Here is an 18473-nt window from a genome sequence, read left to right as displayed (position 1 = left end):
CAGGTTGAAGAGCCATCTGCACACAGCCCCCCTCTTTTCCCCCAGCTTTAGAGAGATTAAGGTCACAGGGCGGGGCCATAGCAGGGTTGGATGGGAGGGTGAGTAGGGGTAAAGATGGGACATTTATGGGCTAGAGCCTGGCAACAGAAAAGGCACTGATTTTTATAGGGGCGCCTGGGTGACTCAGATGGTTAAGCATCTGCCTTCTCCTCGGGTCATGATCCCAGGGTCCTGGGATCGAGCCCCACATCGGGCTCCTTGCTCAGCGAGGAGCCTGCTTCTCCCTCTCCCTCTGCCTGCTGCTTCCCCTGCTTGTACACTCTCTCTGTCAAAAATAAATAAAATCTTTAAAAAAATTTATAAAATATATACCAGCACCAGTCAGAAATTAAAATAAGAAAAATGATATCATTTCCCAACAGTATCTGAGCTTTGAAGTACATAAAAATAGACCTAACATAATATACTTATGTGTAAGATCTCCATGGAGAAAATTTTCAAATATTGTCAAGTGATTAAAGGGGACCTAAGGAAATGGAGAGATATATTAAATTTACTAATAGAAATAGTCAATGTTGTGAAAATGTCAATTCTTCCCAAAGTGACTTAGACATTCAATGCAGTCCCAAGTGAAATCCCGAAAGATTTTTCCATGGAATTTGACAAACTGATTCTAAAATGTAAATCGATATACAAAGGATCTAGAAGAGCCAAAATCCTTTGAAAAAGAACAAGATGGGAGGACCATTCCAGATCAGATATCAAGGCGTGTTATAAAGCTACAGTAATTAAGAACAGAATAGAGTTCAGAAACTGAGCCCCACATATATGTACACATGATTTATTTATTATTTTTTTAAAAAGATTTTATTTATTTATTTGACAGAGAGAGAGCACAAGTAGGCAGAGTGGTAGACAGAGGGAGAAGGAGAAGCAGGCTCCCTGCTCAGCAGGGAGCCCGATGCGGGGTTCGATCCCGGGACCCTGGGATCATGACCTGAGCCGAAGGCAGACGCTTAACGACTGAGCCACCCAGGCGCCCCGCACATGATTTATTTATGACAAACATGGCACTACTGAGCAGTGGAAACGGGGTGGTCTTTTTAATGAATGGTGGTTACATGAATGTTTACTGTGTAATTATTCTTTGGAGCGTACACATATGTATAACTTTAAAAGAAAGCATTTATGGACTGCATGAATACTAGTGACTGTAATTTACATAGCGCTTTCCTACTGTATTATGTGTCAGGCACATAGTAACAAAGCTTTACATGAATTGTTTTAATCCTAGGAAGCAGTTATACTCATAGTTCTATTTTACAGAGGAGGAAACTTAGACACAGGGAAGTTACGTAACCTGCCCACGGTTGCACCTTTAGCTAGCTGAGCTAAAGACTTGAGCTAAAAAGCTGAGACGCAACCGTAGCCGCTTTCTGCTAAAGCCCCTGCCCTTAACTTGTACGCTTTTATAATACGGAAGATGAATGTCGCCTTAAATGAATGAGTCAGGAAGCCGCTCTCCGTCTGGTCCCTTTTCTACCATTGCGCGCGCGCTCACGCGCATACACAGGCACACAGGCACACACAAGCACACGCTCGCGCACGCGCTCAAAATACACTTCTTCGCCCCCTTGGAAGAACCCACCGGACTGCAAGCGGAAGAACTACAACTCCCAGCAGCCATTGCAGGCTCAAGCCTGCAGACGCACCTTCGCACCAGGACGCCAGACATCCGGCGTGCGCCACACTCGCTCTCTGAACTACACATCCCGGCTCTCCCCGCGCACCCTGTGACACTCCTTGGACCGCGAGTGCGGAGCGGGGTTTCAGCTGCGCCTCTCTTGCTCGGACCCGGCCCTGGCTCCAGCTTCAGACTCGAACACAGCTCCACCATGGAGGAGGCGGACCGAATCCTCATCCATTCCCTGCGCCAGGCCGGCACGTAAGGATACAGCCCCCGCCCGCCCCGGAATGCCCACATCCGGGACTCCAAAACTGTGGACCCAGTCACCCGGGAACCTTAAAACCCAGACCCTGACATCTGGGACTCCCAACTTCCAGGACCCTAAAACACCCCCTCCTTACACAGACAGACAGACACACACATGCATGCACGCACTCTGACATCGGGGAGCTCCCAAATCCTTTGCCCACGACACTTGGTAAACCCCAAATTCCAGGACCCAGACATCTCCAGAGCTTAAAACCTTGGATCCTCGACACCCAGGGTCCTGAAATATGTGGTTCTTGACATCAATACCCTGGGACCCTGGTATTTGGAAAATCTAAGCCACCTGTATTTTGAGAACCAGGGATTTTAAACACCCAGAGCCCTGGCACTCAAAAACCCTGGGACTGGATATTTGGGAACCTTCAAACCCTGTTTCCCAACACCTGGGCTTTTAAAATCCCCAGACCTTAAAATCTGGCGACCTCAACACTTAGTGACCCCGACACACAAGGACTTCTGCATTCAAGAACCCTAAAAACCGAGGATACCAACATCTAGGGAGCCTGATTTCTGGATTGCTTGAAACTAGAAGGTCTTGCTATCCGGGGATCTTGACATCTAGGGACCCTGACATTTGGAACTCCTGCAAACCTGAGCCTCACAATATCTAGTCTCAAAACCCTAGAAGCTCGATATTTAGGGGCCCCTGACGTGCAGGGAACATACCTGGGGATACAGAAACATAGAGAGCATGCCACCTGGGTCCTTTGCCCTTCTCAGACCCCAGACTTTTAAGCATATGGCAATTTAAGATTTTTTTTAAATTCAGATCCCTTCCGTCCACCGTTAGGACCTAAGGACTTCCCCAGCTTCCCCAGTTCTTAGTTTTCCAAATGGAAGTTGCAGTCACCAACACCCAGGACCTGTCTGAACTCTGGCCATCCTCCCCTACTCCCACCCCATCCTCTCCCACTCCAGAAGGCAGCAGGGCCCAGCCTGATCCCTGTTGCCTGGCTGCTTTGAGCCCGCGCTCTTCTTTTTCAGGGCAGTTCCTCCAGATGTGCAGACACTGCGAGCCTTCACCACTGAGTTGGTTGTAGAAGCTGTGGTCCGCTGCCTGCGTGTGATCAATCCTGCCGTGGGCTCTGGCCTCAGCCCCCTGCTGCCTCTGGCCATGTCCGCCCGGTTCCGCCTGGCCATGAGCCTGGCTCAGGCCTGCATGGTGAGTGCCTTCCTCCCAATACACACAGCCTCTTCCTTCCTCCTTCACAAAGTCCCTGAGCTCCTTAGAAACGCTTGCCTTTCCTCTCTGCCACCTCCTCTTGTGGCTTAGCGTTCATTAGTGGTTAAGGATGCTGGCTCTATGGTCAAACCGCCTGAGTAGCTCTGACCCTCACTACACCACTTGCTAACTGTGTGACCCTAACCCTTCTGGGCCTGTTTCCTTATTTGTGAAACTGAGATGATAAAAGTAGAGTTGTTAGGAGCATTATATGAGTTGATCCAGTTTATGCCTGGGCTGGCCCTGGTTCCCACATTTTAAGCTTTGCACCACTAAGGTGGTGCTAGAATTGCCCCCCGCCCCGCCCATGGCATCCATTTACGAGTTCCAGAAAAAGCTTGGCTTGGGCCGCGGGCTCACTCCTAAATTAATCACTGTGTACTCTGATTGGCCTGGCGTGGATCACAGGGTCATCCCTCTAGGACACTGTGATTGGCTGCTCCTTCAGGATCGCTTGGGAGTTGGGGGTCAGAGGGTTACCCAAAGGAAGGTATGCTGGTTAAGTAAAACTGTGTTTCTGCTGCGTTCCCCCTCGTGGCCCTGCCTCTCCTGAGAATAATTCCCGAACTGTCTCTCTCATAGGTAAAGGGCCTTGTGACGAAGCACTCATACCTACCCAGTACAGAGCTATCTCCAGGGGCTCTGAGTAATGTCATTTCTCCTGGCTTGCTTGCTCTGTGACGTTGGGTCAGTCTCTTAACCTCTTTGGGCCTGTTTCCTCCTGTGTAAAACAGGCATACGAGTTGTACCTACCACCTAGGGTTGCTATGATGAGTAAAAAGAAGTTACTATAGGAAAAGCTGGCTATAATGAGCTCTGTGTAAGTGGTATTACTATTCTTAGAGAGGCCTGATCTGGCCACTTGCATTCCAGCCACCTCTGGCTACATAACGGATGTGAACTCGGCCAACAGACCGAGGATATGGTGGTGGAGGGAGAGTAGAGTAAATACGGTGAAAATTTCCATTTAGGCCCTGGGGACAGGGTGGTGGGGTTTCTTGAACTCGGACCTTGCTTGTGCAGCTTCTGTCTCTTACCAGTAGGCCGCGGCGCTCTGCTGGTCACTTAGCTCTCAGGTTCGCCTGGCCCTCGGGGGTTCTCAGGCTCTTCTCCTGCTGGCCGCCTCTTCACATGCCCCATGCCTGGCACCGCTTTCTGCCACTCAGCCACCTCCATATTTTGGTGTCTGTCACTTCACACACCTGACTCCTGGAATGAGTTTCTGTATCAGTCACAACTCTTTGATTGCAGGTGTCGGAAAAAACCCAAAGTAAAGTCGCTCAAAAGCCAGTGGTTTTCACACTCTTGTGACGGTGACCCTCTGACATAAATCCGCCTTCTGTTGTGACCTAATACACACACAGGCAGATAATAAGGATGTTTTCCGAGTACCTACCCTGGGCCAGGCGCTGTGGTAATGCGGTGTGAGCTTAACTTCATTCTCATGACAACTTTCTCAAGTAGGTATTGTCAGTATCCCCCTTTTTTTTTTCAGAGGAGGAAAGTAAAGCCCAGAGAAGTTAAGTGATTTGCCCGAGGTCACACAATGGGTCAGAGGCAAAGCTTGGATTTGAGTCTGGGAAGTCTGCTTTCAGAGTCCGTGCAGCTCCGGACCGATGGCAACTCTGACAGAGAATCAGGCTTGCATTCTGGGCCCATTTCTCAGGCCCCACGCCAAACCCTGATGGGGCCTGTGAGCTCTTAAAGCAGGCACATAGGGAAAGTCCTATCAGCCCCATTTTACAGCTAGGAAACTGAGCTTCCGGGTGGTTCAATAATCGGTCCAAGGCCTTAGCCAGTAAGTGGTAAGGGCTGGATTTCAGTCCCAATCTTTTTACACTAAAGCCTCTAAGTCCCCTTTTATTTATTTATTTTGATTTTATTTATTTATTTGCGAGAGAGAATGAGAGACAGAGAGCATGATAGGGAGGAGGGTCAGAGGGAGAAGCAGACTCCCCACTGAGCAGGGAGCCCGATGCGGGACTCGATCCTGGGACTCCAGGACCATGACCTGAGCCGAAGGCAGTTGCTTAACCAACTGAGCCACCCAGGCACCCTCTAAGTCCCCTTTTAAAGAAAATGATTGTTTCGAGTAGGTCATTCTGTTAGTCAGGGTCCAGTCTGGAGACCGAAACCCCAGCTGTAATTTGAACAGGGACATTTCAATATAAAGAATTGTTAATTAGGTAAAAGGTGGTTAACCACTGAAAGGGTAAGAGAGATCTCCAGGGTGTGATGGAAGGAACGTGATACCTGGCAGAGTCTCACGCTCTGAACCGTTCACCCCGTTCTCCTGCCTCATCTGCTAGAACGGGATGACTGACTGGTTTCTGTGTGTCTTTCTAGGTTTTTTTTCCCCCCCTGGGTTGTTTTTTTTTTTTTTAATGCAGATATAAGCCAATGTGAATATACTTATTTGCCCCCTTCCTTTCTTTTTCTCTTGCTTAGTAGATTTTGATTGCCCAGTTTCTGGTTGTAAGCAATGATTCATGACACAGACCAAAAGTCCCCTTCGCCTAACTTAATAACCGTCTAGGATATAGACAAGCCATGAAGCAAGGCAAGAACCTATTTCTTTGAAGTAGTCTAAAAACCCTTGCATGAAAAATGGACCCCTTAGAGCATTTTATTGATTACGATTGGACATCATATCCTTCCTCTTCGTGGCCTTGCATGTTCTGCTCCGTTTCCTGGTTGTTCTGCTCCAGAGAGCACATTTGCATACTCTGCAGAGCCTGGAAGGAAAAAAACAAAACCAAAAATCTGCTTCCTGGTTTGGGGCCCTGGGAGAAAGGCCCTCTTCTAATGATCAGAAGGGTCAGCTTGAGGTCATCTGTGAACTATATGAAGTTTGTTTTTGAAGTTCATTTTCACAGCCTTTCCCTTTCCAGGGCTTTGCCCCTTTATATTTCTTCTTTAGCAACTTTTTTTTTTTTTTTTTCATTACTGTGGCTGTTCTGTCGAGAAAAGGCTCTCTAAGGAACTAGTGCTCTGTCGTAAATTAATAAAGTATGTCACGCGGAGGAAGAGGAAGTGAGGGCAATGAACCCCTAGCCTTTTGAGGATAATTCGGACCTCACAGCACTTTGGTACAGTTGGTAATTTTGATTTATGGGAAACCTGTAAAATGAGGGAAAATAAAGACTAGCGACCCATTCCTGTGTTTGGTTTAAGGAATCGAGGCATGGAAAATAGAAAGGGCTTGACAGAGTATCCACCATTGTTGTCATCATTGTTATTCATTTTTTATGGGTGCTGGAGGAGGAGATCCTATACCTCAGAAGTGGTGGAAGAAAGCAGTGTCTGATGGTATCATAAGAATTAAAAGGGAGGGGCGCCTGGGCGGCTCAGGCAGTTAGGCGTCTGCCTTTGGCTCAGGTCATGATCCCAGGGTCCTGGGATCGAGCCCCATGTCACGGGGAGCCTGCTTCTCCCTCTCCCTCTGCCTGCAGCTCCCCCTGCTTGTGCGCTCTCTCTCTCTCTCAAATAAATAAATAAAATCTTTAAAAAAAAAGTAAAAGGGAGATAATCAAAGTCTTTCTCATATAGAGGAGGAAGACTCATTTCTCCCCTTCTTACCTTTTTTTTTAATCCCCCCTAACAGCTGCATTAAATGTATTAATTGCTTGGACATTTAAGGCATTTCCAGTATTTTGCAAATAATGCTTTGGAGGAATCGCATGCAAATAGTGCTAAGGAGGAATCCCACGCATCTGTCCTCTTGAATCGCTAGGGACATGGCTTCATGGTCAGCTCCTCAAAGTAGGATTGCTAGGTGGAAGGGTAAAAGCAGATGTTGTTTCGTCGGACTTTGCCCAGTTGCCCTCGCTGGGCTTTGTTTCATTTCTGCCTTCCCACCAGCAGCGTGGGAGAGAGCGCCTGCTTCGCCACAGCCTGGCCCACTGACTTGTGCCCCTTCAGTAGGTGAGGAATGATATCTCAGTATTGTCTTTCTCCCCAACTTTGTACTCGGGCAAACGTTTGGTAGCATTTTGCTCCATTCTTTTCTCTGTACATAGATACATAGACACACACACACGCACACACACTTTTTTGCCGAACCATTTGAAAATGGCAGACAGGGTGATAACTCCGTACCTACAATTTTCAGCACGCCTCTCTTAAGTAGAAGGACACTTGCCAGCACAACCACAATATTGTGATCACACCGGTGAAATTGAATATTGATCGTATGTATTAACAATCGATAGTATGTATTAGAACAGTAGTATCTCATATCTAGCACCTGGTGGAATTTCCCCAGTTGTCCCCAAAATATCCGCTATCTCTGTTTTTGGTTTTTTTTTTTCTGTATTCCATTCTATTCTTTTTTTTCCCCCCTCTATCTCTGTTTTTTTTTTTTTTTAACTGTAGTGTCTAATCAAGGATCATACATTTTATTTCACTTTTACTTCTCTAATCTTGCATAGCCAACAGTCCTCCTTGGTTTTTGTTTCTTTGTTTCTTTTGTGAAGACAAATGTTTTCCAAGAGTCCAGGCTGGCTGTTGCCTGGGATGGCCTACACTTTGAGTGGGTCACAGTGTTTTCTGATGATCAGATTCAGGTTTTGGGCAGGAATGCTGCCGGAGCGATGGTATCTCCCTCCCAGCGCGCACCTGGAGAATGGATCAGCAGGTTGTCCTGGATCAGTGATATGTGTGTGAGATCTCTCCGTGTGCTTTCAGTTGCAGCAAATTTGCCTAGGTTTAAGGGCCATTTTCATTTCTTTTTCTGTGAACTGCCTCCTCCTATCTTTTGCCTTCTTTTCTCTTGCATTGCTGGTCTTTTCTGCTTGTTTGATTTTAGACACTCTTTATATACTAGGTAGATTTACTCTTTGTCTGTGATATGAACTCCAAATATTTTTTTTCTAGCTTGTTATCTCTCTTTTGACTTTGGTAATTATATTCTTTAAAATTTTTGTTTCTTTTCAGGGATTCAGAAATACTGATATTCTCCTTTATGGCCTCTGGATTTGGGGTCATAGTTAGAAAGGCCAGAGCTTTAATCTTGTTTCTGGCTCTCTGTAGCATTGACTATAATCACTCTGTGGTTCCCCCCCTTCCCCCGGGAGGCCTGGAGGCCTTTGGGGGAGTCAAGGTGAAGTTCAGAGAGTTGTGGTTGGCGAGAGAGTGGGAGCATTTGTGGTCTAGGCCCAGGGCTTCCAGGGTAGGAGGATTCTGCCTGTCTGACTGATAGAAGCCATCTCCCCAACCCCCAGGACCTGGGCTATCCCTTGGAGCTTGGCTATCAGAACTTCCTCTACCCCAGTGAGCCAGATCTCCGGGACCTGCTTCTCTTCTTGGCTGAGCGTCTGCCCTCTGATGCCTCTGAGGATGCAGATCAGCCTGCAGGTATGGTCTGCCCAGGGCATGGTGGGGGTGAAGGAGAGCGTGGCATTCCTGGGTGTTGTAGGGGCCAAGAGACAGGTGGAGGTGGTAAAAAGGTTGACTAGGGGTGGGGTGGGGGATGTATCTTTGCGAGAGCTGGGGTGGAAGGGAGGATTGGGGCTGGGGGAGGGGAGGCAGGGCAGGGGGAAGGGGGCCTGGGCTTGAGCTGCCCCAGTTGGGGAGTTGGTGCTGGGAGGGGCCCCTCTGCCTCACCTCCTCCTCACTCCCCCTCCTCCTCCCCACTCCAGCCACACGGGCCTCTTTAGTGCTTCTCAGAGACTCCAGGTGTGCTCCAGCCTGGGGGCCTTTGTATTTGCCAGATTATTCTTCCCCTAGATGTCTTCCTGGTTCACTCTCTTACCTTTTAGAGGCTCTGTTCACGTGACACCTCAGGGAGGCCTTCCTCCGACTGCTTTGTTTAAAATTACATGCCCCTCTCAATAGTCTTTACCCTCCCCTTGGATCATCACCTGGCAGATTTCTGTCTTGTACTCAGAAGTACCTGACTCGTGTTCTCCTCTACCAGCATGCCCGCTCCGTGAGGGCAGGGGTACTTCTCAGTTTGTTCGCTGAAGTATCCCAAGAGTCTAGAACAGTGACTGGTATGCAGTAGGTGCTCAGTAAGTGTTTGTTGAATGGCCGAGGGTGAGAATGATAGCTAGACAGATATGCATCTCTGGGAGGGGGTCCGGGAGCCCCGGCTGCTCTCCCAGGATCTGCAGTTTTGGGGTTAGGGCACTGTCACCTGATGGATGCTCCTTCCCCACCCCCCACAGGAGACTCAGCTATCCTTCTCCGGGCCATCGGGAGCCAAATCCGGGACCAGCTGGCCCTGCCCTGGGTCCCACCCCTCCTTCGCACTCCCAAGCTACAGCACCTCCAGGTGGAACCCCCCAACTCACATTGATGTTGCCCGTCCCCTCACCTTGGCCCCATCTGGTCACTCAGATGTCTTCCCCCCCCACCAGTGCCCCCCCCCCCACCACAGTTCATCATGGAGGCTCTGATTCTGCTCTCCCCCCAGGGCTCCGCCTCCCAGAAGCCTTTCCACACCACCAGGCTGGTCATGCCTGAGTTGAGTTCCAGAGGAGGTGAGTGGGAGGCTGTGGGGAGGGGCTGGGGGCAGGGTGGAGGTGGGCCTGACCCCCTGGCCAGGCGGGAGGACTAGCTGACCATGTTCCTGCCTCCAGAGTCCCGGGAGTTCCAGGAGAGTCCTCTGCTGCTACCAGCCCCCGCCCAGGTGCCCCAGCCTGCCGGGAGGGTGGCCTCACTCCTCGAATGCCATGCCATCCAGCTCTGCCAGCACACGGGCCGGGACCGCCCTGGGGATGAGGACTGGGTCCACCGGGCAGCCCGCCATCCCACCCAGGTACTGCCCAAAGCTCGGCTCCCTGCTGCCGAGGCCTCTGCTCGCAGCTCAGCGTCCCTTGGTCCTCTGCCCCCTCCTTTCCCCTCTTGGCCCCTCATCCCGTCCCCTCTGCATGCACCTACCTGGCTCCTCCCCTGCGAGAATCCTGGAGTCAGAAAGACTGTGGACCCCTCAGACAAGTCACTCTCCCTCCCCCACCCCAGAGCCTCGGTTTCCGGTTCTGAGACTTGGGGGGTGATAGTGCCCTCTCCTCAGGCTAGTGCTCCACTGAACGACTGAAGGACGAACGACGGGCAGGTTCTTAGTAACCAGAGTGGTCAGGATTTGCCCACTTCCTCCCTGTTTCTATTACCTTCTTCCCCCCCCCCCCCCCCGAGTCTCTCATTCCTTCTCTGTCTCTGCCACTGTCCCTGGTGCTCATTTTTTCTGTCCCTAGGTCTCTGCATTGTCTCTTCTGGTCACTGTCTTCCTTGTTCTGTGGTGTTGCTGCCCCTCTTTCTTGCTCCTCTGTCTGTCTCCTCATTTCGAGACTGTGTCTCTCCCCTTCCCTTCTGTTCACCTCTGTCACTCTCTCTTTCTGCCTGCCCCTGCCTCCCCCACTGCCATTTGTTCTCTCTTGACTTGTGTCTTTTTTAAACTTAGAGATGTTTTCAAACACAGAATATTCTAACGAATCCTATGTGCCCGTCATCCACCTTCAACTATGAGCCTTTCACCAATCTTTCTTAATCTGTTCTCCCCCAGTTGTTTTCTCAGTATTATTTTAAAGCAAATCCCGGTACACATGCCATTTCAACTCTAAATACTGAAGTGTGCATCTCTTAACTCATAAGGGTATTCACTTTTTAAGGTAACCCCTCAGTCATTTTTACACCTAATAACATTAACACCTTAACACCATCCGTCACTGATTTCATAATCAGATTTCCCCAGTTGTCTTGAAACTGCTTCTGTTAGTTCTCTCTCTCTCGATTCTGCTCTGCTTCCACTGCTTCTTTGCCCAGCACCTCTGACTCTCTGTCTCTGCTCTGTCCCCACGTAGCCTTTCCGTGTCACCCTCTGATTTGGAGGCTGCTGATTTACTGCTGGTGTGGGGAGCGAGTGGGTGGAGAGAAGCATGGCTGTGGGGGGGACCCCGTCCTTGGGGAGCTCTCAGACCAGTGGGTCAGGAGAGGGGACTGGCTGGTAGCCCTTTGTCAGGCAGCTCCCCGGAGGAGGCAGGGCCTCGGGTGCCCAGCAGGCCTCAACACCCTCCCGTCTGCCCCGCCTTCTGCATCCAGGAGGATACACGGGCCCAGCGGCAGCGGCTGCAGAAGCACCTGGCTGAGCATCTACGCCAGACCTGGGGCCGACCGGGGGCTCCCCCACAAGCCCGAGACCTGGGAGAGCTGCTGCAGGCCTGGGGTGCAGGGGCCAGGACCGGTGCTTCCAAGGGCTCCCGCTTTACACACTCAGAGAAATTCACCTTCCATCCGGTGAGTGGGTCCAAGTGGACTCGGGTGGGCTGATAGGGCCGCTCTCTGTGCAGACGACACACTTTATCCACATAGGTTCCCGTGTTCCCACTGGGCGTGCCCTCTCTGCACTGGGGGTCCTCTGGCTCCTCAAGAGCTTCGGTGGAGAAGGGGGGAGGGGTGGGAACCATGTCAGGGTGTAGGGGTGCTCTTTGTGCAAACCCCAGCTTCCCTCGGACAGTTTCCCCTGGACACATCTTCTCTCCTTGACCTAGAGGGGCCCTCATCCTTCTCGTGGGCCCCCTTCTCGTGTCAGGGTCAGGGAGGTTTCTTTCTGAGCAAACAGTCCAGCCTGAGGTCTCAGAGAGTGCCTGGGTCCTCATAAACCCAGCCTGACAGCTGTCAGCAGTTGGGTGGACAGGAGCGTGGTGCTGGAAGGGCACTTGGAGCAGGTGCTGAGGCTGGGAGGGGCAGGGCCTTCTCTGACGGCCAGGATACCCCCGTCTCCCTCCCCCAGGAGCCCGAGGTCCAGGCAGCCCAGGTGTGTGATGTGCCAGCCACCTCCCAGCGGCCTGAACAGGTAAGCCGAGCCGTGGCGGGGGTTCTGGGCCCTTGCCCCGCCTAGTGGGCCTCACACCCCCACCCCTACTGGCCTGTGCCTCCCAGGACACGAGGGCAGCTCAAGAGAAGGAGCTGGAGTCTCTTCGGGAACAGCTGGAGGGAGTGAACCGCAACATCGAAGAGGTCGAAGCCAACATGAAGACCTTGGGAGTCAACCTTGTGCAGGTGGGAGGTGGGGGTGGGGAAGGGGCTGCCCCCCTGGGTTTGGATCATGGTGGGGCCTAGAGGGCCTAGAGGGCCTTGAAGGGACTGAGGGGACTTCGTGGAGGTCTGCCGACGTCAGAAGGGTTCAGAGGCGACCTCGGGGACCTGTGGGCTCTCGAGGGTTGAGGAGAATCAGTGGGGGTGACGGGGATATAGGGTCAGGGGGGTCGGACCTGTGGGGGTTAGGGGCACCCGTGGGCATCGGTCAGGACATGCAGGTGTCTGTGAGAATCAGGAGGGGTGTGAGCATCTGTGGGCATCTGTGGGCGTATGATGGACCTGTCTGGGCAGGGGCTTGTGGGCCTTGTCAGGGCTTCCTGGGGGGGGGGGTCATTGTGGAGGTAGAGGGATCAGAAGGGGGCCTGTGGGTGTCTGTCACTGCTTATAGGTTTCTGTCACCATCAGGAGGGGTCAAGGGGCTGCTAGAGGGTAGAGGGGTGTGTTCTCGTCTGTGGGGGCTCAGGCTTTCCAGGCTCGGTGGGGCCTAGAGGGCTGTGGTGTGTGGCTGGGCCCCTCCACTGACGGGAGTGGGGGTCATGGGCTGCCAGGTGGAGACGGAGCGTCGGCAGAGCGAGCTCAGCATGGCGGAGCGTGAGCAGGCCCTGCGCTTGAAGAGCCGGGCGGTGGAGCTGCTGCCTGACGGGGCTGCCAACCTGGCCAAGCTGCAGGTGGGGCTGGCACTGGGGCTGGGCGGGGCGGCTCGAGTTGGAAGGGTCCAGCCTGTGTGACACAGATCCCCTATCCCCCCACCCCAGCTCGTGGTGGAGAGTAGCGCCCAGCGGGTCATCCACTTGGCAGGTCAGTGGGAAAAGCACCGGGTCCCTCTCCTGGCTGAGTACCGCCACCTCCGAAAGCTCCAGGATTGCAGAGAGGTAAGTTGTGGGGTCCTGGGCTGTGGGCGGGGTGGGTTCGGTCCCTCCCTGGGGGGCCATCCTTGTGCTGTGCTCACTCTCCCTCTGCCCATGGGGTCCTGGCAGCTGGAATCTTCTCGACGGCTGGCAGAGATCCAGGAGCTGCACCAGAGTGTTCGAGCAGCTGCCGAAGAGGCCCGCAGGAAGGAGGAGGCCTACAAGCAGCTGGTAAGGGCCGTGCAGGGGCCCCGGGTGGCTCCGAGTGGGCGGGGGGCTGGGTCCCAGGGGAGTGTCTGCTGTGTTCCTGTCTAGGTGTCAGAGCTGGAGACCCTGCCTAGAGACGTGTCCCGGCTGGCCTATACCCAGCGCATCCTGGAGATTGTGGGCAACATCCGGAAGCAGAAGGAAGAGATCACTAAGGTGCATCGCTGCGGCCGTGGAGGGTTGGGGCAGACGGGCAGACACGCGCGAGGGGCAGGTGCGTGTAGCACGGCCACGTGGGGACCTCACACCCTCCGAAAGGCAGAGCTGCCTGGCCACGCCCCAACACGGAACCCTCCTACCCAGCCCACTCCAGCCACAGCTGACGCGGTGACGCAGGCCCCGTCTGGGTGTGAGCGCGCGCACACGACTCTGCCCTCAGCCGGCCGACCCGGGCCGCACGTGGGCTCATGGCTGCCCTGTTCTCTGCCAGATCTTGTCCGACACAAAGGAGCTTCAGAAGGAAATCAACTCCCTGTCGGGGAAGCTGGACCGGACGTTTGCTGTGACCGATGAGCTCGTGTTCAAGGTGTGGGCTTGGCTGGGCCGGGTCGGGGGGGTGCAGGGGGCAGGCTGGGCTCCCGCCTGCCTATCTGCTCACAGGTTGGCTTGGGCCTCGGCCCAGTGCGAGCCGTGTAGGTACACTGCGGCTCGGGCCTGGCTGTGCGCCACGGAGGACGAAGTCAGGGGAGTGGGAGAGGGTGGCCCTGTGGGGGTCCTGGAGGGGGTATGTGGGGGGGCGTGGGGGAAGCCCACTGGTCCCTTCTGTCTGGTCAGGATGCCAAGAAGGATGATGCCGTTCGGAAGGCATACAAGTATCTAGCTGCCCTGCACGAGGTGGGTGACGCGTGAGGGGTGCTGGCCGGGGTGGGGCGTGGTGGGGGTGCAAGCCTTCTGCTCCTGCCGCCCCCAGAACTGCAGCCAGCTCATCCAGACCATCGAGGATACAGGCACAATCATGCGGGAAGTTCGAGACCTTGAGGAGCAGGTGAGGCCTGGGGGTAGGAGGGGAAACCAAGGCAGGCCAGTGGACAGCACCTTGGTTTACGCCCAGAGGGGCTGTGGGAGCAGACACAGCCTACGGCTGGACTCTCAGCCTTGCCCCATAGTAGCTGTGTGTGTGACCTGGCACTGGCCAGCAGCCTCCTCTGAGCCCTAGCTTCCACCCCGAAGGTCCTCGCACCTGCCTCCCTGGGCCATTGGCAGAGGCTTCAGCCAGAGTATGTGGTGGCTCATGCTGCCACGTTAGCAAATGGTGCTTTAGGCAAACAGATGACACATGCAAAGGCCCGGTGGTAGGGCACAGCACGCTGTTGTGGGAGGAGGGTGGGAGGAGCACGGGAGGGACCTCGAGCGGCCTTAATGGAGATGGGGTGGCAAGCAGGAGCTGGGACAGGGGCCCCGCACACAGAAGGTGTGCGATTCGTGTTGCCTTAGATTGAGACGGAGATGGGGAAGAAGACCCTCAGCAACCTGGAGAAGATCCGCGAGGACTACCGAGCCCTTCGCCAGGAGAACGCTGGCCTCCTGGGGCGGGTCCGGGAGGCCTGAGGAGCCCCCAGCACCGGTCTGCACCTGGCCTCGGGCAGGGAGTTGGGATGTCGGGGGCGATGGCCAAGCGCTTGCCCTAGCCGTTCCCTCTGTTGGCTGCGCTCCTCCTGCTACGGCCTTGGCCCCAGACCCCCGCCCACCTGACCCCAACTCTGATCTGGGGTGATCGTCCAGAACGTGGGAACTCGGCTGCAGTTTATTGGAGAGGGCACTGGGGTTAGGACCTTGGATCCCAAATAAACGAGGGGCTCTGTCTGCAGTCTAAGCTGAGGCCTGGATGGGGACACAGGGTTCAGGGCTGGGAAGGTGCGGCGGGCGGCAGGTGAGACATGGGATCTGTTCGGCGATTCCATGTGTGTGGCTGTGAAAGCCCACTTGGGACTCCGGAGACCCACTGGGGTGCCAAGTGCGTGTGCATGACATGAGATGCACGGGTGTGTTCTCGTGGGCTGCGTGAGCAAGCTGATGTTTTGGGGGCTGCGTGAGAATGTGCATGACTGGGGTGTGTTTGTGTGGCTCTTTGGGACGTGAGATCCTGAAGGTACCAAGGCTGCTTCTGGGCGGGGTCCTGGGCACAGCGCAGGTGAGGGCGGGGCGGGGGGGATGGCCGTGGGTGCGTGGGTTGACAGGACTGTGCTCAGGTATGATTGTCTGCGGGACTGCGGAGTTGAGGTTGCCTGAGGGTACTGAGGCAGGCTCTTTGTACTGTGTCCAAGGGACAGGGTTGTGGCTGTGTGTGTGTCTTGTCCAGCCCTGAGGTCATCTCTGAGAGCGACTGAGGCAGGCTGTGTGTGCTTGGTTGTGAAGGCTCAGTTTGGCTAAAGAGCTTGTTGCAGGAAGGTGGGCCGGTGGGCCGGGGGGCCGGGGCCCCTCTGAGCAGCCTTGGTGCAGAGCATACGATCTAGAAGGGTGGTCAGCTGAGGATCAGGGTCCCTGGCAGGCAAGACTGTGCACACCTCACTTCTTGGTCCCTGTGGGCACGTCCAGGGCCCGTCACCCCTGCCCCCGGCCACTTCCACCCCCCATTTTGGCCCCTGTCCTTCCTTCCTCCTTTCCTTGGTTTTGAGGTCAGGGGCCGGGTGTGGGGTTGGCGCTCCTGCTGGGCCTCTGGCTCCTCTTCTTGCGGAACTCGAACTCATCCACGGTCCACACGGCCCCCTTCTCGCTCTCCACCCGCACGAAGCACTTGTGCAGGCTCAGGTTGTGGCGGATGGCATTCTGCGGGAGGAAGGCCCGCCGGGCCGGGGGCGGGGGGTGGGTAGGCAGTCACTCTGACGTCAGCAGGACCCACCCCAAACCGGCCTCCCGCCCCTTTCCAACGTGTCTACAAGCCCGCCCCCCACTCCTGAGCTTGGCCCAGCACCCCAGTGGCATCGGAGGCCCCCCCAGCCACTGCCACTTCCAGAGGAGCCTACCTTCCAGGTGGCAGGGTGGTTCCTGAAGAAGGCAAACATGCGTGTGAACCAGTGGTAGATCTCGTTGAGTGTCCGCTGCTTCTCGGGAGCCTCCAGGATGGCCTGGAGGTTAGGGGGTCAGGGGGTCAGGGAGTCCCTTCCCCAAAGCTGGGCTGAGAGTGGCAGTGGCCCACCCTGGGTGTCTGACATGGGTGGAACTGGGGGGGGGGGCAGGGGAAGGGAGGGAGGGAGACGGTGTGAGGTGATAGGTTAGAGACAGGGTTAGAAAGAGGGTGAGGTGGAGGGTCAGGGCTGAGGTTGCAGTAAGGTCTGGTTCAGGGTAGGGCCAGGATTAGGTTAAAGGTCTGAGATGGAGTTGGAGCTGGCCGCCTCCACAGAGGCAAGGTGTCAGGGTTCGGGAAGGTTGAAGGCCAGGAGTGGGGTCAAGTTAAGGATGTGGGAGGGGTAAAGGGCCAGGCAGAGTTAAAGGTCATCAGGGAAGGGGTTGGTTAAGGGTCTGGCTGGGGATGGACCGGGGCGAGTGGAGGGCTGAGGGATGGGATGGCATTAGGGTCAGGAATCAGAGGCAGACCTAGTGATACCGTTATTTTCTCTGTCAGGCATGTGGTTAGATTCAAGGTCAAGAATAAGGTTGGATGTGTGTGGTCGTTAAGGGTCAGGGCTTGTGTTAGGTGTGGAGTGAGGCTAAAGGTCAGGGAATTGGATCTGTTTGGATTTAGGAGTGGGGTTAAGCAAAGGGTCAGAGATTATGGCTGCAGTGAGGTTCTGGGTCAGGATGGGGCTAGGTAGGGGAATGCGTGGTATTGTGTAGGGGTTAGGTGTGGGCCTAGGGTCAAGGTCTGGGCAGGCTGTGATGAAAGTTCTGGGCAGCCATTAGGGAGATTCAGATGAAGGGGTTGGGATGGGGTGAGGCCAAGGGTCAGATAGGTGTCACAAGGAAGGGGTTAGAGGCAGGGTCCTGCCAAGGGATGTGTTGGCGTATTGGGGTATATGGGGGCCAGGGAAGGAGTTAGGATAGTGTCTGTGGTGGGTTTAGGGCAAGGGGCAAAGATCAGGTTCATCTGGGGGCTACTTTACAGATCTAGGAGGGGGTTAAGTATGGGGTCGAGGTGGGCATCAGGGAAGGGGGGGTGGGTGGAGGGCCAGAATTTGACTCGCACTGGCCTGGATAGTGGTTTCTGTTTGGGTTGGTGGGGGGGCCAGGTCTGGAGTGAAGCCAGCTTGGCGGGGGGGATCCTATCGGAGGCCTGGGTTCATGAAGGAGCCTGTTCTGGGGGCGCTCAGAAGGAGGCTGGGAATGTGGGAGGCAGGTGCCCACCCCCCATTTCTTTTCCTTCTCCTTGGCCCATGCTGCCGGCTTACCCAGCGGATGAGGGTCGCGTAGGTGAAGGGGGGCCGCATGTTGTGGAACTTGAAGTAGTCCATGTTGTGGAAGAACTCTGTAGGGGGTGGGGGAGGATTGGGTCTGTCCTGGAGCTCCTAGCTCCCTCTCCCATCCCCCACGCTACAAGGAGAGGCTACCCAGCTGAAATCCCTCCCTGACAACACCAGTTTTCACCCTCACGGTTACTGTGCTGAGCGCTGGGCATCGACCGTATCATTTACTGCTTGCACCACTCCCACCAAAATGGGCCTCATCGTCCCCGAAGTGTAAAAGAAGTGAAGTAACTTGCACACCAAAGGGATGCAAGCGGCTAAGTGGCAGAGGCAGGATGACACTCAAGGGCCCCGATCCATCTTAAGCCCACAGCCCAGGCCTTGCGGGCGGCCCAGGATGCGTGAGCTTGGGAGAATCACCCCGCTTTTCCTTGGAGGGGGAAGGGAGAGTCCCTGGGAAGCGTTTAGCTAGTTCTCTCCCTTTTGACGACCGAATGGAGTAGCCGAAGCCCGGAATGAGTGAGCCCCGGCCCCAGGGGAGATGGGGCTAGACAGGAGGAACCACAATGGCCGCGGGGGGCGGGTGGCGGTGCAGGGGGCTTGCAGGCCTTGGAAATGCTGAAAGGCAGCTTCTGCAAGCGGTCATGTTTTCCCAAAGGCTGGGTGGCAGTGCTGGGGAGGGTCGGTACTGGCTGTCTCCCACCCGGTGCCAGTCGGGGGGATGAGGGGCTCTGGGGGGGGGG

General features: G+C 54.7%; 2 protein-coding genes across 2 annotated transcripts in view; one reads left to right on the top strand and one right to left on the bottom strand.

The window, feature by feature from the left end:
- Positions 1 to 1737: 1737 nt before the first annotated feature.
- CCDC22 (CCC complex scaffolding subunit CCDC22) lies at positions 1738 to 15197 on the top strand. Its single transcript, XM_006743001.3, has 17 exons — positions 1738 to 1945; positions 2999 to 3176; positions 8459 to 8591; positions 9404 to 9510; positions 9652 to 9718; positions 9818 to 9996; positions 11277 to 11471; positions 11968 to 12030; positions 12117 to 12236; positions 12824 to 12943; positions 13031 to 13147; positions 13253 to 13354; positions 13439 to 13546; positions 13821 to 13916; positions 14165 to 14224; positions 14301 to 14375; positions 14825 to 15197. Exons 1-17 carry the CDS (start codon positions 1896 to 1898, stop codon positions 14936 to 14938), a joined length of 1884 nt encoding a protein of 627 aa, XP_006743064.1. The 5' UTR covers positions 1738 to 1895; the 3' UTR covers positions 14939 to 15197.
- FOXP3 (forkhead box P3) overlaps positions 15120 to 18473 on the bottom strand; it is a 19931-nt gene continuing 16577 nt past the window's right edge. The window contains exons 11-13 of the mRNA XM_081807955.1: positions 17716 to 17832; positions 16354 to 16455; positions 15120 to 16156 (exon numbers count right to left, since the gene is read on the bottom strand). Coding sequence (XP_081664081.1) covers positions 16007 to 16156; positions 16354 to 16455; positions 17716 to 17832 — 369 coding nt within the window. The 3' untranslated portion in view covers positions 15120 to 16006. The remainder of the gene's footprint in view (positions 16157 to 16353; positions 16456 to 17715; positions 17833 to 18473) is intronic.

This window comes from Leptonychotes weddellii, chromosome X (assembly GCF_054177405.1).
Source record: "Leptonychotes weddellii isolate Sample4059 chromosome X, ASM5417740v2, whole genome shotgun sequence".
Lineage (NCBI taxonomy): Eukaryota > Metazoa > Chordata > Mammalia > Carnivora > Phocidae > Leptonychotes > Leptonychotes weddellii.
The sequence above is the reverse complement of the archived record's forward strand: the minus strand, read 5'-3'. Positions and strand labels throughout refer to the sequence as shown.